General features: G+C 36.8%; 1 protein-coding gene across 1 annotated transcript in view; it reads left to right on the top strand.

The window, feature by feature from the left end:
• The first annotated feature begins 10,484 nt into the window (after window positions 1-10,484).
• Window positions 10,485-27,225, top strand: part of FAM120A (family with sequence similarity 120 member A) — a 68,402-nt gene continuing 51,661 nt past the window's right edge. Inside the window, exons 1-3 of the mRNA XM_034437521.3 lie at window positions 10,485-11,819; window positions 17,878-18,124; window positions 22,528-22,610. Coding sequence (XP_034293412.1) covers window positions 11,346-11,819; window positions 17,878-18,124; window positions 22,528-22,610 — 804 coding nt within the window. The 5' untranslated portion in view covers window positions 10,485-11,345. The remainder of the gene's footprint in view (window positions 11,820-17,877; window positions 18,125-22,527; window positions 22,611-27,225) is intronic.

Below are 27,225 nucleotides of genomic sequence, written 5' to 3'. Positions count from 1 at the left end.
GAGTCCAAATCTTCCCGAATCTGAGTGATTTTGTCATACAGATACTGAACAAAATCCTCGGCTCTACCCTCCAAGGGGTCCTCCCACGCTTCCTGGTGGAGCAGGGAGTGGGTCACCCTAAAGAGGGCGGCTGGGCGATTATCTGATGACGCAATAAGAGCAGCAAAATAACTACATTTTGCTGCTTTTATCGCCACTAAGTAATTCCTAATGTGGGATCTTACTAGTGTCCGGTCAGATTCAGAAAGACTGGCCCTCCAACTACTCTCTAAGCGTCTTTTCCGGCGCTTCAACTCCCTCAGCTCCTCGGTAAACCAAGGAGCCAACATCGGAAGGATGGAAGGCTAAATCAACCTTGAGCCAGTGAGATTCGAACTGCCAAACTACAGTCAGCAGTATTGCATTTTAACTACCACACCACCAGGATCCCTTGCACAACACTAAACTCTTAAATATAATCTATTTCAAACACTTGTGTAACATCTATAAATCAGGACCACCTACAGGCTGTGCTTGGTTTTTCAGAACTTTAGCTCTAGGATGCATAGATGGCTAAGGGAGACTTTGCCTAATTTTGGCTAGTGCACCAGTTGCAGTCCTAATGTGATGGAAGCCCATGGTGATAGTGCCCAATGCTTTTATCACCACCCAGAAGAACGAGGCCTGACTGAAGACCATTCAGAAGATATACCGTAGTTAGTGGCAAAAGGTAACAGCCAGCATGCTGGCAGGTGAAAGCTGCTACAGCTATATAAAACCGGTGTTGTGGTGCAGCTTTGTGTGCCAACTGATTTTTGTGTGTAACCAAAGGAGCTACTTTTTAACTTTTAAAACCCTACATACTTTGGCATGTAGAAACCTTGAGGTGCTGCAGACTGAAAGTATCATTTATGAATGCCCAGCTGACTGACGGCCTCCCAGAACCCAACTGGCCGGTGTTAGCTGCAACAGAGCAGCAGCGACCCACGGAGCGGGGACCGAAGGCCATGACATACTGGGACACCGGATGCTGGGAGCCGCTTGACCAATTTGCTTCCTGTAGAGGACCTGTTTGCTGATGCCGGATGGTGGCTGAGTGGGTAGGCCCACCTAGGCATAGCCAAGGGTGGTATTCACTTACCTTCGCTACCAGTTCACAAGTGTGAGTGTGCGCGCTCGCTCTGCTCGCACCTCCACACATTCGTGCATGCACAGAGCGTCAAAAACGGGATCCAGGCAGGTGGGCAGAGCCTCCCGCCACTACCAGTTCACCTGAACTAGATAAAAGCGGCTGAATACCACCACTGGGCGTGACCCCACCTATAAAAAGTGCTGGGAGGCGGTATCTCCCAGCGCTAACTTTACAATGGACTGCTACTTTTACAGAACTCACTTTGTGCCAAGGCTCTGGCCTAAATAAACCCTGATTCTACGGTTCCAGAACATGTCTGCTTCTGTGTTAACCAGGTCTGGGGTTATATATAGAAATCATTCCAGAATACAATTCTAAATTTTGCAGAGGATCCAGAATTGATTTAGGTATCACTAACCTTTACATAAGCATAGTTCTGGCACCCACTGTAATATATGTGTTTACAGGAAAATGTTACTTTCCTCCTAATACTTGGACAGTATGTTGGAAAATAAGGCTACTTTGCATGATGTCTGAAAGCATGATAACATTTTTAGATATCATTCAACTTTATTCTGATATTATTGCACATTTGTACAATAAGATATAAATAGGAAAAAAGACGTTACTTCAAGGACACAATAACTGTTGGACTTAAAATGACTTAATGAGGAGATTAGTTGTATCTTTTTGAAGTAGACAGCAGTTGTGCATACTGTCATGTGGCCACTTTCCTTCACTGACCATTGGTAAATACAACTTTATTCATGCAAATGGGCAGCATCCTATCATCACAAGTTTTCCCCCTTAAAAATGTGAATCGTCAGAGGTAGTCAAATAGTAAGAGAAAGCTCTCTGGTGACTTGCTATATAATACAGCTGTTATCTTCTATTGTCAGAAGCCTCAAGGGATGAATGGAAAGCCTTTAAAGAATAGATACAAATTATAGCAATGCCAAAAAATCCTGTCTTTTCTCAAATATGCAAGGATTTGCAAAAGTTAATTTCATATTAACAACTGTTTGTCCCTATGAGGTGTGCCTTCTGTATTAGCCATTTTATTCATTTCATTTCATTTATTTATTTATTTTATTCGATTTCTATAGCTACCTCAGTCATCCAAGTGACTTTGTAACTCTCATAACAAAAAACCCATTGAATCATATCTTAGGACAAAATTCTCTTCCCCCAGTGTGCCTACAGGAAATCCTTAAATAAGACATGAACATTATAGCATCCCCACTGCCACTATGCCAGTTCCTTTCCAAACAGAAAACAGAGATTTTTCTACCTATGATATTTGAGGTAAAATTTACTATGGTGGGGAATATTGCCACATTCTTAAGGTGGTCTCTGATTTATGACCATTTGTTTAATGACAGTTTGAAGTCAAAAACTGGCTCTGAAAAAGTGACATGACCCATCCTTGAAGTTATGACTGTCACACTACCCCATGATTACATGATTGCAACCAGGCACTTGGCAACCGGCTTGCATTTACAATGGTTGCAATGTTTTGTGGTCAGGATTTGCGACCTTCCCAATCGGCGTCTGACAAGTAAAGTCAATTAGGGAAGTTGGATTCACTTAATGATTAGCTAAAAACTGCAGTTAAAATTATTATAAAATTGGTCTGATCGTGTGATGAGTTACTTAACAACCACATTGCTTAGCAACTGGTCCCAATTGTGGTTGTAAACTGAAGACTACCTATGTTTTCTGTTTGGAAAGGAACTGGCATAGTGGTGGTGGGGATGCTAAAACCTCCATTTTATATTATAAAAATGGTAATAATGAAATGGAACCGGAAATTAAAGCTTTTTATACTCACTGCAGGGAACTTATAATGATTCAGTGAAAATTCATCAGTAAAACAGTAAACCATAGCAAAGAAAGCACTATTTGATTATTACAAGATAGACCAGATTAAGAAACAGACTCTACAGGAAGATTGGAACTAAAGTTTGCTGTGATAGGTCATAGTAACAAAATTTTGCAAGCTTGATTGTGTTTTACCTCCTCTCCCCCTTATATCCATGTGAATCAGGCAGACCCTTGTATGGGTCTCCTCAGAATACTATCTTTGTTTCTAGGACTTAAGGAATATTTCAACCTTCTTTGCTTATTTCTTTCAAAGTTATCTCCTTAACTTGCTAGAGCCATCCAGTGCCATTGATGAATGAGAAATTTAGAAACTGAAATAACAAATAAAGGCAGTAGACTACAGAAAGAAGTCTCCAATTAAAACTATGGAACTGAGCAAATTAGTACTTAATATTATAGAAGGTGTTTGGCCACAAAACCTTGTGCTGTAGTTGTATAACCTAGTGCTATGCTAAATGGTTTCTGAAACTACTATTTTAATTAATGACATGGAACTAATTCATCAGTAAACCCTAAAAATCTTGGAAGGAAAATACAGCAGAGGAATTTAACTGGAAGTTGACTCTCATATTCAAAACGCTTTATTCCAAGTTCAGAACAACTATCCTAACTTTATTTTTTTTTAAAAGACCAAAGGATGAAATAAATAGCTGCTTCAAACAGTTAGAACAGTAATGGAATACCTGGTAACAACCCTTTTTGAACATAAAAAACTGTTTAGAGGTAAAAATATTTTGAATTAGAAACATTTTATACATTCTTATTAAAATGACAACGTGAGAGACAAAAGTTATCTTTGCACTGGCAGTTAACTTCCATATCAATGATTCAAAATGAAAGAAGGCAACAGAAAGAATTATATTTCTAAAGCATACTAGTTTGGCTGAAATAAGCAGATCTTGCAAATGAAAAAAATAGCTTTTATTTATAGCTTTTGCAAATCAAAACTTAATGCTCTGGGACAAACTTAAAGATGAATGAAATATATTCCCAAAATGAGCTTGTTATCTCTGTAATACAATAATTGGGTAAGTTACAGTTAGATAATAAAGTCTATTTTTTTCTCCAAAATTCTACAAGTCGATTAACAAAACTGAAATGCCTCCAAAAATTAACTTGGTGTTTGTTAGTTGTATTTATTTTTTCCTGCAGTTTCCAAATTGATGTAAAGTCTCATTTCAGCTATGTCGGTTTCCTGGTGAGCTGATGGACATGTTCATGTTACTTTTGTAGCAATGATAAGAAAGAGATTTGCCACTTTACTTTACTTTTATTTGATTTAAAGCCACTGCTTTGTTCTGCATTTAAAAAATAAAGTTTCCTATAGTACAGAGTAGTTTACGGCCCTGGGATTTTCTGGTGGTCTCCAAGTATAATCAAGTCCAACCATGATTATCTTAATGAACTACTGGGGGAAAAAAGTACACAGGGATTTTTCTATCTCATTTCAATCTTCCACCAGTAGATTTCATAACATTTAACATCCAGGCTGATAGCCAAGTAATTACAGCAGAACAGTCAAAATAGTATTGTTGCATTTTAGGGATACACTATGGTGGCTTCAAGTTATTGGACTAGACTCCCTTTCAGTGGATAATGAAAAAGTTTGCCACAAACACAATGTTAGTCTTTTGTGTATCACAAAGCATTTTTTCCATAACAATTGTTTTAATTGGTTCTTAAGCCATTGTAATAAGATGCAAATCTGTCTAGAGTTAAAAAAAGTTCCCAGTGCAAACAACACTCTAACCTTGATAAAAATTAATATTTCTTTGAACCGTTCTATTTTGAACAATTGTGTTCTTTGCCTAATTATAGTCTGCTGGCACGAAATTGGGTAATAAACATATAAACTACACATTTTAATAAAGCAAATGAGATCAGTTTTTAATATAAAAGGGGAAGACAGACGGTTGTTCTTTCCTTAAAAGATGACATAAAATAGTCTTTGAGCACCTTGCTTTAGAAAATCAGAAATAATTTGAGTTGAAACTAGAAGTTATAAATGATTATGGTTTTTTATTTATATAATTTATAGGGCAACCCCCAATCAGAGAGTACATCAAAGAAAATACAAAACAATCAAAATTTGAAAAAAGATACAATATCAAACTAAGACAACAAAACAATGCAAACAAAGCTGAGGGTGATTATAGCAAATACTATGGCAACAGAACTGATTTATTTACCATGCTGGCTCAAAAGACAGGGGAAAAAACCAGGTTCCTGGTATCCAGGTAACTTCTGATTGTTAGATGCAAGATAGTCCTATTTTAGATAATTAGAACATAACAGTCTTTGAAACACTTTGGAATGCAGCTTATATTAATGTTTATTCTGTGTAATTTTGAAAGGGTTTATTCTGTATTCTAGTTTCACCTTGATATAAAAGTCTTACTAATTATCTTATGAAGAAGTAATTGTGGGCATCCATTACAAAATGACTAATCTTCTAAGCAATATTTCTTAAAATTTGTGAACCTTAATTTAATGTGTGTAGGGGAGTAGAAAGGAAGACATTTTCAATTTTTATATGAAAATTATCAAGGTGATTATTTCTTTAGAATAAAATATTAGTACGGGATATCAGGAGACAGCAGTAGGTAGTAGTAAGATATTACACTACACTGATATTACAGTAATAAACGGTGTGCAACCACAATGCCAGGTGCCATCTGAAGCTTTATCTAGGCCATGTGGCTGAAAGTTATCAGCCATGATATTGGAAACAGTTACAGGAAAGGCTGATAGCTCTGGTTGTTAGCATCCATCACTGACTATGCTAAAGAACCATTATGCCAGAAGGAAATGAGCCTGTTGTGAGGTGTTTTTTTCTTTTTTTTAGACCTAAAGCAGTTTTTTATCTGGGAACTTCACAGGTGTCATTTTTATTATTTATAAAATATCAATTGTAGAAATTGATTGAATACACATCCATTCAGCCATAGCCCTATTCAGAATTTAAAATATGAAATTAGATAAGGATGAGACACAAGAAGAACAAAATAAAGGAGAGAGAGCCATGAATTCATGATATTTTATGACTATTTTAGGATTATCAAGCCAGGAGAAAACATCTTAGTAGAAATAGGAAATTTTGAATCATGAAAACTGACAAAACATACCCAGGCAGAAAGCATCAGCATAGATGGAGCAGTAAGACACTTTTAAAATGTATGTCTTTTAAAATAAAGTTCATGAGATGTAGAAAGTTCAGCAACAGAAAGATGGATGGTTGCACTTGTTTATGCATGAGAATGATTGTACTACAAAGGGCTGTGAAAGCCAAATTATGGAAGATGTAATTGATTTTTCAGATGCCCCAAAACCAAGTGTTCCTACAATGAATTTCAATACTTATTTTAATGTAACGAAAAAGAAAATAGCAAATCATATTTACACTTCACTCAATTGAAATCAACACGTACATAAAGTATGTCGTTGCTGATTTCATACACTTATGAAAAAAATACTCTACAATCATGATCCACAACCTGAGGCCCCCCAAGGTTCTATATAATCCCAATGCCAGGAGACCAACCCTACAAAACCTTTCTCTAAGTTGCCACCCATATTAATTAATTCAGTGGTGGGTTCCTACCGGTTTGCACTGGATCGGACGAACTGGTAACGGCGGCCGCAGGAGGCTTCGCCCCCCCACACAGACATTTCTGCACATGCGCAGAAGTGCCACAGGAGCGCGCTCGTGTGCACGAGCAAACTGGTAGCGACAGGATTTGGAACCTGCCCCTGAATTAATTACTGTTAAAAACAGGTGTCTAGAATAGCAATAAATACATATTATTAAATATATACTTCTATTTCTTTATCCTGGTCCTATCTGTTTTTTGCAGTAGGACCCCTGGCATGCGGCTTTAAAGTCCAATGTAATATTACCTTCAAAAATACAAGTTAAGAAAAGTATGAGTTTGTTTAAAAACACGGACATCAATTATTCTGATGAGAGGAAACTTAAGGTAGGAAGTAGAATTTCTTTTTCTTACGCAATCTTGTTCCTTCTTGTTATTTCATAAATTGATAGCTTAAGGGCAAGACCTAAATATTTTGTATTATTTTGCCTATCAATGGATGCATACAGTTCGGTTATTTAAATAACTAAATGTTAATATTCTTTATAATGCAGGTAAATATAAGTAAATAAACTGGCAGTGCAATCATTTTAATCAAACCATTAAATTATTGTATTTAAAAGAAATCTCTTCAAATCCTATTTCAGTGCCTCACCATAGCAGAATGTATGTGTGTATATGTTTCTGGCAGATATGAGTGATGAATGCCCTAAGCATATACTGTTAGAATATATTTCCAGTAGGCTCACCCAAGGCATCCTAGATAAAGAAAACAGGAATCTATATTGGACAGGGATTACAGCAAAAGGCAAAAACACTTCTGTATTTTACAAAAGATAGAAAATAACAAAGTGATTGGCAATACAGAAACAACTGATAGACCTTCCAGTCAAATGGCACCCAAATATGCTACTGAGGGAGATCTGAGGATCTATGGGAGTTTATGGTATTTGTGATATTGCTAGGTTAATGTTTTCAGGATGTGTAAATGCTGATGTTGTAAGACAAGAAAATCCAAAGTTGCTGTCGGAACATGGAGCATATGAAGCAAGAATATGGGAAATTTATGCAGTAAAATAAGAAATTAATCCACTACTAATTGGTTTCCTACATGTCAATGAACTGACATGGGTTGATTTTCAATCAGAAGTGAAATGAAGTCATACAGCTTACTGTTCAAGGCACAAAAAACAAAGGTGTACACATTTTTGTTTGACTGATATTTGTATCTACAACAATCAGACTTGGCCTTGTCAAATTGGTTTTGGAAAAAAAATGGAAAGGAAAAAGGAAAGGGGTTACTATTATTGCATAAATGTTGCTGCTGTTTTAAAATGTTTAGTCACCACTTTCTAAAAAAAATCATTGTATAGTACTGTTTTAAATATTCATGGATTTAATTAATACTCTAATGGCCAATCTATATAAAATGCATTGCAAAGTATCATTTACATTCCTGTTTTCCCTCCAAATATTTTGTTTCCCCCCTCCCCCAAAATAAGCCAATTGAAGCACTCCAGTAGGATATTCAGGATTTCCAAATATGGTTTGTCCAGAACAGGAAGTTGTCTGAAGTTTACTGGATGTAGTAACATCCAAAATATGCAAATGAAACGTTTTCCATGCCTGATAGTGAATGCTAATGGCTGATTTTGGGGTTTTTTTCGACTCAAACTGTTAAAGATTCTTGAGACCAAGAGCTCCTTTGGTATCAGTGAAGACTCAGCTGTTTACAGGTTGACAGAAAGCCAGTCAAAAAGAAGATAAAGCATTCTCTGTCCTGATGTCCTTTGGGGCAGGTATTGCTTACAGTATTACATACAAGATAACTGAGAAAGTCAAAGAATATTTTTAAAAAGTCAGTACATGCTTTGTTGATTATGGAAAAAACATTACTTTTATCAAAAACATCAAGCAGTGGAATGTGCTTAGGAAAGTAGGAATCTCAATACAAAATTATCTCGATACAAAACCTATACATAGGTCATGAATATGATGAGATTGAGTCATTTCCTTAGTTATTGGACCTATATGTTAGATATATATTAAGAGAAGCTGGATTGGAAGAAATTTTACTGTTCTCTAATTGAGTGTTTTCAAAAAAGGCTGCCATATTTCTGTTCTGCTGACTACTGTCAATACATACATTTATCTTGTAAGTCACCTAGGGTATGTAGAATTGGATGATATATAAATTCTCATGAATAAAATTAATCAATAAATGTAGAAAATTGTATTTTTTCTTGGATTTCTGGTTTCCTAACTGAGGGAAAACCGAGAGGAATGGTGTTGTAATGATTTCAGTCCTTTGTGGAAAGTTTAAAGTATTTACTGTATTAATATTGGCATATCTGGTTGATGGCAGGGTCTTTGTTTGGCTTTAGCTTGTCATAGCCAGCAAGATGTTTAGATTGGATTTGGCTTTTTTTCTCCATCTACTGAGTCCTTTCCAAGGACCTGGGATAGGCAGAAGCTGTTATTTAATAATATTAAAGGTACTGTCTCAGGATGTAAGTGTTTTAAGTAAAGCTGTCTTTGCAATTGATTGTGATTTTGTCAATGCCAATAGTGTTCAGATAGTGTTCCAGCTGTTTTGGAATGTTATTATATTTTTATCCTGCATATTTATATATAACTCAAAGTGATGAACAATACTCCTGCCTCCTATTTCCCTACAACAACCCTGTGAGGTGGGTTGGGCTAAGAGAGGGTAACTGGCCCCCAAATCACCCAGCCTGCTTTCATGTCTAAGGGAGGCCTAGAACGATCTTCTACATAAATGGTCCTTCACCTGTTTGACCCAAAACCAGTTTCCCAGTCTTGAATATTGTAAATAAATAAATAAATAAATAAAAAAAACCCACAATCATCTAAGCAGCAGCAGTCCCAAACTGGATCCTCAACTCACAAAAAAGCAATTACAAATTGCTCCATTACCCCCAGGATATGCCAAATTATTCCCAGTTTAACAGCCACTACGTGGAAAATTCTTGGAAGTCAGAGATTTGTTTTAATATGCAGTTCTATCCCTTATTTCTTTCAACAGTCTTAGTACAACACGTATGCAAAGCAGTTTCAGGATGGATGAGCAAAACCAGAGGGTAGGACCATAATAATTGAAGTTAAATTGTTAGAAATTTCTGATGATAAATTTTGTTACTTAAGGGAATAGGCTGCCCCTTGAACTGGCAAAGTCTCCTTAAAGGTATTCAACTAAACCGCATAACATCTGAAATGTTTTGCAAACCTTGCTCCAAACGGGGTTGGACTAATGATTTTTGACGTTAATTCCGACAGTACAATTTCTTGATTCTTTCAAGAGCTCTCTATGTGCATATATATGATATATATGTGCATACATATATTATTCTTTAATCTTATAAATCTTGTGCGTTAAGCTTCGCCTTGTTATAAAAGTGAGTTCACTTTACATATAAAGTAACGAATTTAACTCACACGCATCCCTGAATGGACTTGCCTACTGCGTGTCACGTTATTGTGCATGAACTGAGGCGTGCACTTTCACGGAGCGGGGTTTATGTTCTCAGGCGCAAATGCAGTAGAGTTCGGAAAGTGGGGGATTTTGCACGTACAATAAACATTAGCACTCGTGCTCATAGTCATCCGGGAGCAAAGCCTCGCCGAGCGAGCCTTGTAGAGTTCAGGCCGGCCGCAGGTGGTTTTGTACATTTCCAGCCACCGAACGGCCGCTCCTCCTCGAACCCCCGGGAATCCTCTCAACCCCCGCCCCCACCTCCAGCACCACCACGTCCCCTCCCCCTCGCCGCTCTCAGGCCCCCTTCCCTCCCATTCCCTGCAGCCACCCGCCATTCACGCGCCTACCCCTCCCTCATTTCCGCTTGCGCGGCCCCGGCTGCTCCAATCCTCCTCTCCGCTTTCTTCCCGCCTGTCTTGCCGTGCGCATGCTTGGGTTATGCAACAGGCCATGCGCCCTAGCGTCCCAGCTGCAGGGCGGCGCTGCTGGGGCAGTTCTGTTTGCGAGAGGAGGCTTAGTCGAGGGTGGTGGTGGTGGTAGAAGAGGAGGCCCGGAGGAGGAGACGGAAGGGGGGAGCTGAGCTGGCCTGACCCGGCCAGCCTGCCCTCCCGCTCTGCCATTCAAGTGGAAGTGGAAAGAGGGGAGTGCGGGCCGTCGGCCCTCCGCCAGCTGCCTTCCGCTTGCCTGAGCGAGCTGGCGGGCGGCAGCGGCGGCCTCGGCACTCTGGGCCAAGTCCCGCCTGTTCCGCGACGGCGAGTGGGCTGGCTTCCTGCGCGTTGTGCCGCTCCCCCCTCTTCTTCTTTTCCTCCTTTCCCTTCCTCCTCCTCCTCCCTCCCCTCCTGCTCTCTCGCTTTTCCCTCCCTCCCTTCCTTTCCCCGGCAGTAGGAGCCGCAGCGGCAGCAGCCACAGCAGCAGTAGTCCGGATCCCCTGAGCCATGGCGCTGTGAGAGCAGCACATGGCGGGCGCAGCAGCCATGAACCCCCCACTAATCCATACAACTCCCCCCTGAAGGGCCACCGTGTAACTGCAGCCGCCGCCCGCCCGCCCGCTCACCCACCAACCAACCAACCAACCAGTCCGCCTTAGTTGAATAATATTAGACAACCAGCACCAGCTCTGCCCAGCACTACCCATCGCAACTGCTCCTGCCGCCTTCACGCCCGGACCGAAGACGCTCTTCTCAGCCAGCTCCTTCCCTGCGCCGCCGCCGCCGCCGCCGCCATCTAAGCCCCCGCTAATAGCCAGCCCGGTCCCACCGTCGCCATGGGAGTGCAGGGCTTCCAGGACTACATCGAGAAACACTGCCCGAGTGCCGTAGTGCCGGTGGAATTGCAGAAGCTGGCCCGGGGCAGCCTGGTGGGTGGTGGTCGCCAAAGGCCTCCTCAGACCCCGCTACGACTCCTCATCGACGCCGACAACTGCCTGCACCGACTCTACGGCGGCTTTTACACGGACTGGGTGAGCGGCGGGCAATGGAACCACATGCTGGGCTACTTGGCGGCGCTGGCCAAGGCCTGCTTCAACGGCAACATCGAGCTCTTCGTTTTCTTCAACGGCGCCCTGGAAAAGGCCCGGCTCCACGAGTGGGTGAAGCGGCAAGGCAACGAGCGCCAGACCGCCCAACAGATCGTCAGCCACGTCCAAAACAAGGGCACCCCGCCGCCCAAGGTCTGGTTTCTCCCGCCTGTCTGCATGGCGCACTGCATCCGCTTGGCCCTCATCCGCTTCCACATCAAGGTAAGCGAACGAAAGCAACGGCCTGCTCGGAGGGCTGCCCAGCGCCGTCTTCGCTGCCCCAGTGTCCCCTTGCATGCCCGTGACACCAGGGCCCTCTTGCAGCCCTGGTCTGCCCTCCAGCCCTGATCTGACTCTGCTTTTCGCTCCTTTTCTACTCGCTTCGCGCTTTCCGGCTCCCCGCCCGTATCACGGGGAGGGGAGCCCTTTAGCAGGGGCCTGACGCCCATCGGGGACCAACTCCTGCGCTGCCGTCCTTCTATTCATGGAAGCGACTCGCCACCTTACTGGGTTGAACCCCCTCCCTCCTCCTCCCTTCCGTGCGGTGGACAGAGGGGCAGCATTAATAAAGATGGCAGCAGACTTTTCCCTCCCGGTTATGGTTTGACTAATTCCAGAGGGAGGAAGGGAGGGAAGTTCTGTTTTCCCATATCCGCAAAATGTCGTCGAAAACTAGCTGAATTACAACCTTGGGCGGGGAGACGAGATTTCCTGGGATCCAGCGTGCTTCCTGCTGGTCGTTAATAATCATCCAAGGTTGCCCGGAAAGTTTGTACAGTATTGCGTTTGTCTTGGCTACAACTCTTCCCCTCCCAGGAACAGAGTAGAAATAAGTCTCCCTACGTCCTCACTAAGAGGCAGGAAGGTAGAGAGTGGCCGAGCTGGCATAGGAGAGGACTTAGTAAGCAAACTGATGTCCTCAATCTGTACAGGGATTTTTCTATTTATATATAGAGCTTTGAAAATCAGATGAGAGGAATAGGGAACATCCAAAGGCTCCCATCCACAATGTAAGAAGTCCTAATGAGTTGCTAAGATTAAACATTTCAGTTCAATTTATTACAGTCATAGACCAGAGACCGATTAAATATTTCAAGGAATCCTCATTTGCTTTTTCAAACTTGGATTTCTAGTTTGTTAATAATACACAAGTTTTTTTGCCATCTCTCAGGCCTTCTGCCATAATTCTTAAGTACAGGTCAAGTCCATTCTTTCCCTGTACAAATAGCTATAAACTATAGTTTAAACTATAAAGGAAGATAATTGGTAATCATTGTACTTGATCCAAGAGTGAGAGTTGCATTGCCAGTAGGGAACAAAATCCATCTTGTTATATTTCTGTTCTGGGTTCTTTTACTCTTTTAACCGTCAGGTTCAGGTACTTTAATTCCATTGTTTTGATCCCTCAGATTAGTAAAATGACTCTTGAACCTAATAACCACTCTTTGAATCATGGTTATTTTTTGATCCAGTTGTTTGTTTTAATTAGAATCATTTCTATAATTTGTTTAAATCATAAATGGGAAATTAGGCAATTGTCCAGAAAATGCATGCAAGCAAGCAACAAGTTTTTTTAATTATGATTTAGAGAGCAAGGGGAACTTGTGGCTTGAACTACACAAAAGTTTGAAGTTTTAGACTAATAATATCACCATTGTAAATCATTTAATTACAGTTTTGTAGAAGATACTAAGTTAAATTGTTACTGTACAGCAATGAAAAAACACAATGGTTGAATAAATTTATTTACGATACGCTTTGATTTACAGATTTTATTACATATAGATCAATGACCATAGAATTATTCCTCCATTTTTTCTTGTCTCCCCCCCATATTTATGTAGTATTGTTCTCATAGTAATTGTAATAGCATTTCATTTTATTTCATTTTGCCCTTAAAATAAATCTACTGGTGAGGTATCCTGCTTGAACTGTTAGTTCTCCTAAGTGGAGAGTTTCGACAATTATGCTGCATAGTTGAGTAAATATGTGACCTTTACAGATAATGTACAGTTTTGTAATTGGAGCTTGATGTTACTAGGCTCTACCTTGTGGCATTAGCCTTAGCTGTAGAGAGACAAAGGATACTCTCCCACCCTCAGGCCCAGAATATTTTTAGGCATGGATATTAAAAATTAGTTTTTAATAAGTTCAGTGAAACTGAAAACATAATACTTTGTTCTGGAAGTGTGGGTTAAATTATCTTCTGACTGAAACTTAACAGTTTAAGGCCTAGAATTAATTCTGTGTTGTAGAATGGCTGTGATACTTCAGACTAAATTGCTAGTGGAAGTCCCTCCCCTTGTTTCGGTTGTAATTGGTAAGAAATTTAATAAGCCTACAAGTCCACAAATCTGGTGTAATGATTGGCTTACATAAATGACAGACATTAAGTGTAACATCATAGTGAACAAAGTTAGATTGCTCTGTTCTAGTTACTCATCTATCAGAAATGGAAAGCTGCTAAGTGCAATCATATTTCTCTAAATCTCTAAATGATTTACATTTCTAATGTACATGATTTGAAGTTAGAAACCCATTTTTACAGTAGTCTTTGAAGAAAAAGGATCAGTGATTTCAAAGAGTATTTATGTTCTGAAGTTTTTATTAAAACATTTTTCTTTCCAACACTTAATCAGAATTTTCTTGTACAATAGAAATAAAAGCAAATGTTATATCGTAATGTAAACTTTTAAATCCACTAGCAATAGCTCTCCTTACTCTAAATTTACAGAAAGTTGCAATAAGATATTTCTATGCAGTAATCCTTTAAAAGTGAACTGGCTTAATGCTATTACATCTAGTGGAATAAAGTTCTTGTGAGCTATATTAAAGATAATATTAAAAATATAAAATAAATTCTGTCATGATGACAGTTTATGTTATAACGTACTGGGATTGTTGTCTGATTAATGAACATAATTCACATTATATTGGTGATATATATCAAGTGCATAATTTTAATAAGTTGCATAAGCAATAGAGAATATTTGTGAGTCTAAACAGTAAGAGGATCATGGAAAGCTATATTCAGAACACCTAATATGTCAATACATGACATATGCATTTTAACTGCCTTTCAGATTAGATACATAATACAATTTTAAATAGCTTTCAGTGAAATGTGTTTTTGTGATTTGACACTCAGCAATACCTATTTGACTTTTACTCTCAATTTATCCAAATGTGTCCGATTATACATTCTATCACCCATCTACTCTGGCCAAAGTTTGTATGTAATGAGGATTATAGGAGTTATGTTCCATTACTGATAGAAAAGAATGCTTGTAGCTCAGGATTGAGCTACAATCCTGAGCTGTGGAATCTTTGGTGGTCTCTTGAGCTTGGTTGTTTAGACATCCATGAACACCAACTAGCAATCAGAAGACATGATGAAAACTCCTTAATTTCACAATTCATGGACAGATCATAGTTTTTTGATACTCGGCATCGTAGACCAAGATAAATCCCAATCTCAAAAAATGCTAGTGAATTATTGAAAGCCTGGCACATAAACAAATCTGCCATCCACAGTCATATAGAGATAAACAACATTTACACACTGTTCAAGAAACAATCAAAAAGCCAAAAAGGAAACAAAAAAAATCAAAATATTTCCTCATCAGCAATCAACACCCAGATGAGCAGAGATTAAAAGAAGTAAACAATACCCCAATCAAGGCACCACCAATTCAGGCAAGCAAGCTAACAGTAAACAAGATCCTAATCACAAGGAATCACAAGACCACTTCCATCTACATTGACTGGGCCAGCCACTAGTATATAAAACAAGAGCAAACATTTTTTAGAATTGATGACGTTACCTTGTTTGATAATGAAACCAAGCACAGTGAACACCAAGGACCCTACATAATCCATTAAATTTGAAGGAGCTCAAATCTGGGAGACCTAATCTGTAATACAGTTATTTTGAAGCAAACATTTAGGCTTTCATGCATAATATATTTACTTTCTTTTTCATGATTTTGATATTCTTAAATCTCTGAGAAGAGTTGTAATACTGGAGTCTTTCCATTGCTTTTATATTTTAATTAGCATTTGCTCATAAGACTTGACTTGTCAATCCCCCCCCCCCCCCACCGCAATATTGGTTTTATGTGTGGGCATCTAGTTACCACCAAATTGGAGTGCTTTTTCTGGGCAATTGAGCAAGAATTGGTCAGAATGGTCATTGTGGAAATTGAAAATTATAGTTTTACTTTTTAGTTTTTAATGGAGCAAATAGAAGGTTAATAGGAAATATGGATTTATAAAAGGAAAAGGAAGTTCTGTTTATGGTTATGTTGAGTGTGGGTGTGTTTAAGAGACTGGGAGAGAATGTTCTAAAGAAAAATTATCAGTTCTGTTCTCCATATTCAAAATAGTTGTTCAGATGTATATGAATTATATTGTATTAGGAAAATTAGGGTATTAATATTTAATCAATACAAGAAACATTATAATATTCTTCCTAGAAAAAAGTCCCCCAAACTTAGTGTGACCTGCATGATTGTATTATACTACCTATACATCATTTAAGACAGGGGTCTCCAAATTTGGCAACTTTAAGACTTGTGGACTTCAACTCCCAGAATTCCTCAGCCAGCTTTGCTGGCTGAGGAATTCTGGGAGTTGAAGTCCACAAGTTGCCAAGTTTGGAGACCCCTGATTTAACACATCTGGTAAATTTAACAATTAACAGTTAAATACAGTAAATTACACATATTATTAATTCAGCTTCTTAAAAGGATTGATGGAAAAAGGTGGTTTCAATTCCTGTTATGAAAATGTAGAATCTAAATGTGGAAAACAGTTCATAAATTTGAAGCAATGTAAGAGAAGGCCCCTATCTGCTTGCCACAAAGCTGGACATCTGACATTGTGGCATTTTTATGGAAACATCTCTCGCTAAATGCCTAGTCAGGTTATTCTGAAATTCCTATGGCATGAAATGGAAATGGAAATTGACAAAATGATAAAGAGGGTCTCAGAATCATTAAATGAATCCATGTTCATAATCATATCATAACTAGCTTCCTAGGTGTATAAATTTTCCAGAAATGTTGATGTAATTAAAAAAAAATACTATTACTGATGAGAGTAGACCAACATTTTGAGGAAAATTGAAATGTATGAAATATATAATTTTGAAATGCAAAGAGTTTAAGATAAGTTGTGTTAATTTATAAATGTATGGAATATGCTAATTAAAGTGTATTCTGTAAGAAACAGTGGAGCATGTATTTTTATTAGAAAGTTTATAGCTAGTTAAAATAATTTAAATTTTATTAAATTCTAAATAAATAGAATTACAGATTGCTGAATTCTTAGAAATGTGGAATCTACTCACTTTTTCTGGGTAAAGAGAAACCAATAGCCAAAAGGTTTGAAAAAGAAAAAAAATAACCACCACTGTAGTAAAGTGAATAACATTTTAAATTCTAATATATGCAACAAGTATTGAAAGCACATATTTTCTGGAAAAAGGGCTGACAATAATGAAGGAAATCCCCCCAGTTGACAATATTTGTTTTGCTATATAAAATATCATGTAATCAGTATTTCTGAAACTGAAGTACTGTCATCTTCATTTTTACTTACCCTTTATTTTTTAAAAACCTTTTGAGAACTTGAGAAAGACCTCCCTATCCTTTCTAGTTCTAAATTATTTTGTATAGTATAAAAATTGTATTATGTTTTTTTAAAAAAATATTGGGAAATGTTTCATAATACCTGTAATTGTTTTCCGCTTTGAATGATCTAAAATAGATCTCTTTCAAGGTGTTATTTTCCATAGAAATTGACCTAGTTCAAGTTCCAGGGTCATTCTGTAAGGAGTGAAATAGAATTGTAGGTGAATTTCAGGGAAAGTTGGTCAAACTGTCAAGCACAGAAAAAGTTATTTGATTGATCTACCATCAGAAGAGTAGGATGGAATATGATAAACCTATTAAGGCATGTTTTCTCAAAATGCAGGCTGTGACTTGCCAGTGGGGAAGAGGTTTTAAAGAATTAAATGAAGTGTCACTGTACAATGATTTCCTTACAAGTTCTTTCTGAACAAGCTTACTAGTTTCATCCAAAGGAATGCTGAATATAAAGCAGTGTGGTGTTGAGGAGTGCCTGAGTATTATTTTTTTATTTAATTGTATAAAGTTTAGCAAGCTATAACTTCATATTCTATATATGAACTTTTAAAAATGTTATATTAAAGTAGTATATGTACGAATGGGAGCCAACTTTTAATATACTGTTTTGCATCTCCTTTTCTTTTGCATAGGTTGCACAAAGTATCGAAGATCACCATCAAGAAGTAATTGGTTTTTGCCGAGAAAAAGGCTTTCATGGATTGGTTGCATATGATTCAGATTATGCATTGTGCAACATCCCTTACTATTTCAGTGCCCATGCCCTAAAACTGAGTCGTAATGGAAAAAGCCTCACAACAAGCCAATACCTGATGCATGAAGTTGCCAAGCAACTGGACCTGAATCCAAATCGGTTTCCTATTTTTGCTGCTCTTTTAGGTAGGTAAAATAACACATGGCAATCTCTGTGTACATGTGTGTGTATGTATCCTGAAAATTTGTTAAATGGCGACTTGTATGTTTGTAATCATAAACAGTGAATGTCCTGAAAACTTCCATTGAATCCGTGTTTTAGGTATTTGGAAATCAGACTACTTTCCCAATTGGGAAATTATCAAGCCAAAATTTTTGTATCACTTAATTGAATGTTATATGAAATGTACATGCAATTAAAATTTTCTTAATTTAATTGGATGATATTTACAGGTACAATCATTATTATGAATGAATAAAGCTTACTAGAAAAGGAGACAATTTTAGTTCTGGATAATTTTAAAATGAAGAGCATATCTGTATAGAAAATTCTAATGTCCTATAAAATAATTATAGAATAAAATAAGATAAACAGGGAACGTCAACAAAATAAGAACTATCTATTAAAATAGAAATTTTTAGAAGGAGTTAGTGACTACAGATGTGTGGGATTTTGTCCTGATTGGGCAGTGAAAAAGGCAGGAAAGTGCTGCTTTGCATGCAGCTCGAATTATTGTTTGGGTGTTGGATGTAACTGCCACCAAAATGCTACTTATTTAGCTAGAAATTAAAGCATTTTATTCACTACAGTATATTTTAGTTGAAGAGACACTTAGTGAAATGCAGTATTACAGTGCTACATATGAATAGCTTAATTTTAATAAAAATCTAACAATAAGACCAGAAATAGTGAAAGAATGGTGATATGTAAATGCTAAGGTAATTACTAAGCTTACTCTACTACCCACAGCAGCAAATTTGTGTACACATACAGTACATAAGAAATTGAGATAATGATTTATTCCAATAATGCTAATCAAGAAGTATTTGTTTGCATATAATTTATTTGAAGATTTCAAATGGTAGTTTAATATTATCAGTAAATCCTAATTTTAAATCATGGTTTCAAGTTATTCAGCCTAATGAGGTAGGCCAGATAGGAATAGCAATAGCACTTAGACTTATATACCGCTTCACAGTGCTTTACAGCTCTTTCTAAGCGGTTTACAGAGTCAGTGTATTACCCCCAACAATCTGGGTCCTCATTTTACCAGCATTATACTTCATTGATGGACTTATTTATTGACAATATTTGTTAATATTGTAGCCCACCCCAATCAATATTAATTCTGGGCAACAATAGTATATCAGAAACTTCAAAATTCAAATTATATACCAGTGAAAGTCATTAAGAAAAGATACAAGCTATGAGAGATTGCCAGGTTCAATGAAAGACTGAAAGCATCCCAAATTGCTTTAACTTGCTTAGGAGAATTGGGACTGTTATACTTCTTGGAGAAGGATATCTCATTTAAGTAGAGAGCACCATTGAAAAGGCCTACTGTCAGATCTGCATATTCTGTTCCTTTTGAGGAGAAAGAACGAACACTCTCTAAATGTTCTTTGTTGTTGTTGTTAGTTGCGAAGTCGTATCTGACCCATCACGACAAGAGGTGGGTTTCAGCAGGTTCTGACAAGTTCTGGAGAACCGGTAGTGGAAATTTTGAGTAGTTCGGAGAACCGGTAAATACCACCTCTGACCGTCACCATCCCCATCTATTCTCTGCCTTCCGAGTCCCAGCTGATTGGGAGGAAATGGAGATTTTACAGTATCCTTGCCCTGGAGTGGGGTGGAAATGGAGATTTTACAGTATCCTTCCCCTGCCACGCCCACCAAGGCACACCCACCAAGCCATGCCATGCCCACCAAGCCATACCCACCGAACCGGTAGTAAAAAAATTTGGAAACCCACCACTGATCACGACCCCATGGACAACGTTCCTCCAGGCCTTCCTGTCCTCTACCATCCTCTGGAATCCATTTAAACTCACACCTACTGTTTCAGTGACTCCATCCAGCCATCTCATTCGTCCCTTTCTTCTTTTGCCCTCAATCTTTCCCAGCATTAGGCTCTTCTCCAGTGAGTCCTTCCTTCTTATTAGGTGGCCAAAGTATTTGAGTTTCACCTTCAGGATCTGGCCTTCTAAAGAGCAGTCAGGGTTGATCTCCTCTAGGAATGACCAGTTTGATTGCCTTGCAGTCCAAGGGACTGCAAATTCAATTTGGACAAGGGTCACACAAATCACAAAACAATTAGCCAATTCACAGAAGAGAAATCAATGATGTTTAGAAAATCTTTTTTTATTTATAAAAATATTGTTCAAACACATATACAAAATAAAAAAAAGGCAGTCATGCACAAAAACACAAAAAAAGCCTTTTCTGCTCCATACTAAGACAGCCATCCTACAAATACACCAGTGGTGGGTTTGGAACGGTTCGCAAGAACCGGTAGTAAAACCGGTGGGAGACTCCGCCCACCGCCCCGGATGTCATAGGCAATATGCTCAGAAGCTTGGCGCACGCACAAGCGATCCCATTGCAAACCGGTAGTAAAGGTAAGTAGAACCCACCCCTGAAATACACCCTCTAACAGACTTTGGTTCAGATTGTTTGAGTAACCAATTAGGTATTAGCAAAAGAGATATAGGGAAAAATCTTAAATCAATTTAATTTAGTCCTTGAATGTAGGCAAGCATCTATCACAAAACTGGATATAGACAAAGATTGATTTCAAACCAATCAGTTCTTCAGTTTTGTGTTTTAAAAGATGAAGACAAGAATGATAACTGGTTGATGCTATCAGCAAAGAGAAGATGGAACCTCTAGAAAAGATATGTTGTACAATGTAGCTTACTTTGTGAATATAGTTAGTATAAGAATTGTAAAACTGCTGCCCATAGCAGCAGTGATACTATATATACTTTTTCCTGGAATAGCGACGCCATCTGGATTACTGAATTTAGCATTGGTCAGTAATGTATTTCTTATTTAGCTGTTTTCCACAAGAAAATGAGGATCAAGAAATGTTTCAATACAGGATTTCCTGATTAAAAGGGCTGGATTTGAAGATATCAGTGGCAACGGTATCCCTATCAAATATACTGTATTGCTTAAACAAAAGTGGAATTTTTGTACGATTGATAAGGCTTGCCACCCAGTGTACAATTCCTTTCTCTTTTAGGAATGCTTGCATCAAAAATGTAGCCTTCCATCTTATTTCTATCTTGGTCATTTAACTGTGTTTTTCCAACAGTTGCCAAGAACTTTGATAGAAGTAGTCGGTAGTATTTCAGTATGTTTTGATATGACTGAAAGTACTGATTCAGCAACTTTATATTTGTTTTCTCAAAACTGGAACATCTTTGACAGTCAACCTCAGTGTCTTGTGTATTGTCTTCATTATCATAATCATCATCAACCTTATAATTACAGATGAATGATTGCTTGGCTAGCCACGTAGTTGATGTTTATTTTTTCTGGGATGGGTCTGTATTTTGCTTTCTGCGTTCTATTGTGCCTCAAAACTCTGACAGAAAAGTTCTTAGAACAGAGGAAGACAAGTTTGCAGTTGATTTCAGTATTTTACTATCTGAACTTACACTGTTGCATCTTAACTTGTTCGCATGGTAGAACCAACAGTACCATAATGAAACTATGACTTATAAACTATCACATGTTTTAATCAGATAGATTTTTGGGATGTCAACATAAAAGTTGAACATCAGCATTTCATCTTTGTTGATTGGCAGTGTTGGAAATGTATCAATTCATTCCAGAAATATGGGTAGATCACATATTAGAATGGTTCTAATGCTGCCTGTTGTACACTGATGCAGAACCATAATTTAAATTTTGGTATATCACCACCACAGAAGTAGAAGTATTGGAAGAAGGGAGGCTTGTGTTTCATGTTTCCTTCTTCTTTCCTACTAAAATGTTTACACAGCTTAGAATGGTTCAAAAAAATTTGCCTTAGTGAATCCTAGAATATCTTCAGTTGTTCAATTTTTGTTTTATGGTTGTTACTTTTTTTGTAACAGATGTAGAGCCCTGATTTTACATTCTGTAGCTTAGGAATTGTTTCATTTTGTTGAAGTGGTCCATGTAGCAAGTGATGTCTGAAGATCTTAACTCCTAAACATGATTACTTGGAAATAGGTTTCTGTTAAAGAGATTTTACTTTCCGATAAATATATGTAAGAATTAGACGTGATATTAGGAAAAAATATAGATTAATTATGTCTATTAACATAATGGAATTCCATGATATGGGAGTAGAATTTGAAGCTAATCTTTCAAATAAAAATTCTATCAGGCTTCATTAATTCCAAGCACTTATTTAAGTTAATGCATATGTGGAGATTCATCTATCTATATAAACATACTATTTAAAATAAATTGCATTCATATTCTTACAGTTTTAAAAGTTATATTGACCCTAGTTTTAGTACTGTAAAATAGGATATTTTAATTTTCCAGATACTGATGTAATTCATATGGGCATGTCTTGTATTGTATATTTTAGGTAATCACATTCTACCTGATGAAGATTTGGCTTCATTTCATTGGAGTTTACTTGGTCCAGAACATCCACTGGCCTCTCTTAAGGTAGAACTTCAATACAATTTGTTTCATTTTGAAAAAAAATAACAGGATACAAATAATCCATAATGTGAGGCATCTTTTATTATTTTTGGATGTTTCTTGAAAAATAGTCTACTTAATTAGAAGAAGTGACAAAGGCTGATAGAGTACTAATGTCGAGATAACAGATTAAACTGCAGTTGCTTGCTTTAAGGATTTTTTGGCACACATACACTAATAGGGTGTTGTAAATCCTGTTTTTTCTCATTTCAGTTCTCATTCTTTCATTCTAGAACCAGCAGTATGTTTAGACCTTTTGGTTTTCACTTTTACTCCCCTTTTATTAACAAACAGTCTGAAAAAAATGTTTTCAAGTATACTATGGTACATATATTTATAAAACACAAAATTTGAAACATTTGTGTAACTATAAACTCTCTTATGAAAATCCAAACTCTTTTTTAAAAAAAATAGAGCACTTGTATGTTGATGAACCAGAGTTCATAAAGTAGAAATTTGAAAGAACAACTGTGGATTGGGAAGAACTTGGTTTATTGGATTTGACTGATTATGCCTCCCTTTTAATCTGGTTTAGCAGCTAAAAGATAAGTTAAATTAAAACATTTGAAGAATTTCTCTTGTTATCTATAACCAACATTAAAAAAGTACACCAGCAAACTGGGATTGGGCCTGTTTCACAAATAATTTGGGAAAAGTCCTTTGAGCCCTATATGAAGACTAGCCCCTATCTTCTGCTCATAAAAGAAGCCTATTGCTTTTTAGACTTCTAAGTGAACTTGAAGAAATTGCAGCTGTGTAGGAGTCATATTCGGATTAACTGATTTTTTTAAAGCAGCTGCAGCTTTTTCCCCCATCTTCATTCAATAATTTGAGAAATGGTTTCTTTAATGAGTAGCAGTAAAGTGCACAGACATTTTTCTGAATTTGTTTTCAAAATATTCCTAATATAGCTAGTTGTTTAATTCAGATTTTGTACCCTGTTTCCCCCAAAATAAAACATCCCCTGATAATAAGCCCAATCAGGCTTTTGAGTGTATGGCAATAAGGCCAATACAATAAAAAAATATAAGACAGGGTCTTATTTTCAGGGAAACATGGTAGTATTTTACTACTTTCTCAACTGGACATATTTTTTATAATAAAAGAAAATGTAGCAGGAACTCTAGATTCATTTATGGCTTTCAGATTCTCTCATTCTTTATTTAATTTTTTTTAATACTGTTATGTTGAGTAATGACCATTTGTGCACAGAGGAAAACTTTATTTCAAGAATTATTTTTAAATAGGATATATGGAAAATATCAATCTTAATTATTAATAATTGTGTGTTAACATTTACTTGAAAATAAGTACTACTGATGATAGTGGAACTTAATTTCAAGTAACTCTGCTTGTGATAGTTGCCTAAGCAATATAAGACTAATACAGCAACATAAGTTGAAAAAGATACTAATTTTATTTTATTTATTCAACTTTACATTTTCTTTCACAAAATTTTTTTGGAAGGAATAGAAGTACTCTTAGGCCAATCCTCCAGCATCACAAGATCACAAGCATGATAAGCCATGGCATCACATGTAGATAGGATATTTCAAATCTGCATGCAGGTTGCTTCACTTGATTTTACGATATATTGATCCAGGCATTTACTTTCTGATCATAAGCACCAATAAAATGCTTTTATTGGAAAATTCCACCCAATGCATTGTAGCTTACTGAAAAGGGGATCCATTGCGTGCAGGTTTTAATGTATCTATCTTGTATACCTTATTAAATCAGCAATTTTTCGCCACTATCGAACAGTCGATTGCCTTTTCTTTTGTAAATCAGAAAAGAACAGAAGAGTTCCCATGTCTCAAGATGGTGGTCAAACCTCTTGCAACAAAGCTTTTAACTCTTTATTAACAAACTTGAGCAGTAAAGACATGTTTTGATTTCTAAGTAGTTTATTAATTAGAGATTCAATTAGTGGAAATATGTATATATGTTCATATGTCTCTTCTGTTGTACAAAATGGAGTAGAGCAAATCTAATTGCAGCAAAGAGAGATGTTTGCTTTAAGGGAGTGGTATCCTTCCTTGTATTTCTCCTGTACTTTGCTGTGTGCAATTTTACTTTGAGATCAGCTCCGATTTCATGAGTTAAATCTGTGCCCATAGATGTGAACAAGTCAAATAAACAAAGTAACTGCCCATATCCTGTATTAGATATGGATTTGGACCTATTTATGGATGGCTATATTTTTCAAAGAAGAAACTTGCCTAGCAAAAGCATATTAGGTTATAGAGAAGGCCTGATACAAAGGTGTTAATATTGCAGTAAATTCTTTTTTTTCCATTATAAAATTAACGAAGGAAAATGCCAAAAGGAATTTATAGCACTCATTTCACTCCATTATTTTTTAAAATTTGGGATTATGTAGACAGAGAATATAGAAATATAATTTTTTAAGAAACTAGAAACCATGGGGAGTTGAGTTTTTATATATTGATTCTTAAGGAGGAAAAGTAGAAACTTAATGCAATCTGGATTTTGTTACTCTAAGAAGATAAAATGCATTATGTATACATTATGTTAAAATTGAAAATACCTATTCTTCAAGCCACAGTAATTATACTCCAAAGGTTACTATGGTTATATTTTAGTTAATCAGAATATTGTGTGTGTGTGTGTGTGTGTGTGTAAAACTTTTATTTATGTTTTGATACATATTTTATTATATTATTTCAGCCCATTTATAGACTGAATGTAGTTTGAGATTAAGATATTTGATGGATTTGACTGTGCTATATGTATTCATTTCATTTCTCTTACTGTGCTTTTGTACTACCGAAGAATGGAACTTATTTGGTTTGTTCAACAATAAAAGTTAAAATCGTAAATAAACCAAAATTTAAAAGAAAAGCAACAACATAAAAGCAGCATATGACAGTAATAATCAATGGTATATTTGGCTTATGCAGGCAGCAAGTTTACTCACTCACTCACCCATCCATCTGTTCTGTCCTCCGCCCAATACAGCAGAGAGTTATATGAAATATAACATAGTCATTAAAATGATTTTTAAAATTGTAGCTTTAGATTTTCCTGTTTTAATTTACCTCAAAAGCATAGCATTTTTCACTCTTTTATGCTATAGCATAAAAATGGCTTGATTCACAATAGTACCATACGTGAATACAGCCATTGTTATTTCTAAACCATGATTTATAACTTAATATATTGTGTTAACTAGATCACTAAGCCTTGTTTGAATGGACTAGCTCAGAAGGAATACAGCCATTGTCTGGTATCTGATTAGTTCAGATTTTTTTCATTCAAGATCAATAAGATATTTTAGTGTTTTGCAAACCTGGGTAATTTCAGTCTTGTTACTTTTACTGCATGACATATTTTTCTACATTTTCTACATATAATGTGTTTCTGCATTTACATAAGAGAAACACATACTTGAATTTAGCAACAGCATGGAGTATTTATGAATATATATATTTGCTTATAAAGGGTCTTATTGGATCTGAGCACTCTTAGGGTCTACGAGTTTGGGATACTTTACCAGACTCTCAGTACTTTATAGGCTACTGCTGTAAATTGATCATCAGTCTGTTGGCACATACCTTCTCCACACTAAAACCTATAAATATTTATTAAACAAAACATATTAATGAATAGAACTGGTACTGCAACTTGTCTATCCTCTAACATTGCTACAAAATTCTTTGTAATGAACAAATGGACATTCTATTTTTAGCAACATTCTCCTAAAGTACTCAGTCTAGCCCTTGTCTGATTTGGAAAAGCATGAAATAGCATGCATTGATTTTCATGCCATCATGATAAGATCATATGAATCAGAGTGCTACTCCTGTTTGACTGATTACAGCAGTTCCTGGTATTGTTGAATTACTTATGGCTTCCTCAAAGTGCCATTTTTATTGTATAGTAAGAACATTGTATATGAAATTATGCAACCTGTATGTAGATTATCATATAAAAATTATACAAGCATGTAACCTTTGTCCTCTATCTTCAGTTCTAAAATTAATCCATTTAGTCATTGGTTGTACTATATTAGTTTATTGGTTCCCTTTTCTTTTTATATTGTTTTTAAGCTTCTATTAATTTCAGAATATATTTGTTCTTTTGCTCCTCTTTATTACCCATATTTTATGTTGTTGCTTTTGTTCCTCTAATACTTACATTCTCTGTAAACGAAATATTCATTCTTTTTATGTGTTTTAATGCCTTGCCGCTTCATTACAAGTTTTTACCACTATAACATATGTCTAATTCCTTCCATATTTTTAAATGAGTGATGAAAACTCATTTCTTCACTGTGCAATTCTTCTGCTGATCTCTCATTGTTACCATTTTTAACACTGCCTTTTCCTCATGTGTCTACTATACTTGAAAAATTTAATGTTTAAGGTGCTGGCACATAATGCCGTTTGTTTAGACACTTTGAGAAAAAAAGAAGTATATATGCATTGTGATGAAATATACATATATATGTATACACATATATATGCAAGTCTTCTTCCTCCATAATGTCATTGCTGGAAATGGCTCTTGGAGGAGTCCTGCTGGCCAATTAATGTCCTAATGGATTTGCACTTAA

Source organism: Pantherophis guttatus, chromosome 2, assembly GCF_059756535.1.
Source record: "Pantherophis guttatus breed Tessera chromosome 2, ASM5975653v1, whole genome shotgun sequence".
In the NCBI taxonomy this organism is placed as follows: domain Eukaryota; kingdom Metazoa; phylum Chordata; class Lepidosauria; order Squamata; family Colubridae; genus Pantherophis; species Pantherophis guttatus.
Note: the sequence above shows the minus strand (reverse complement) of the source record. Positions and strands in the feature narration are given on the sequence as shown.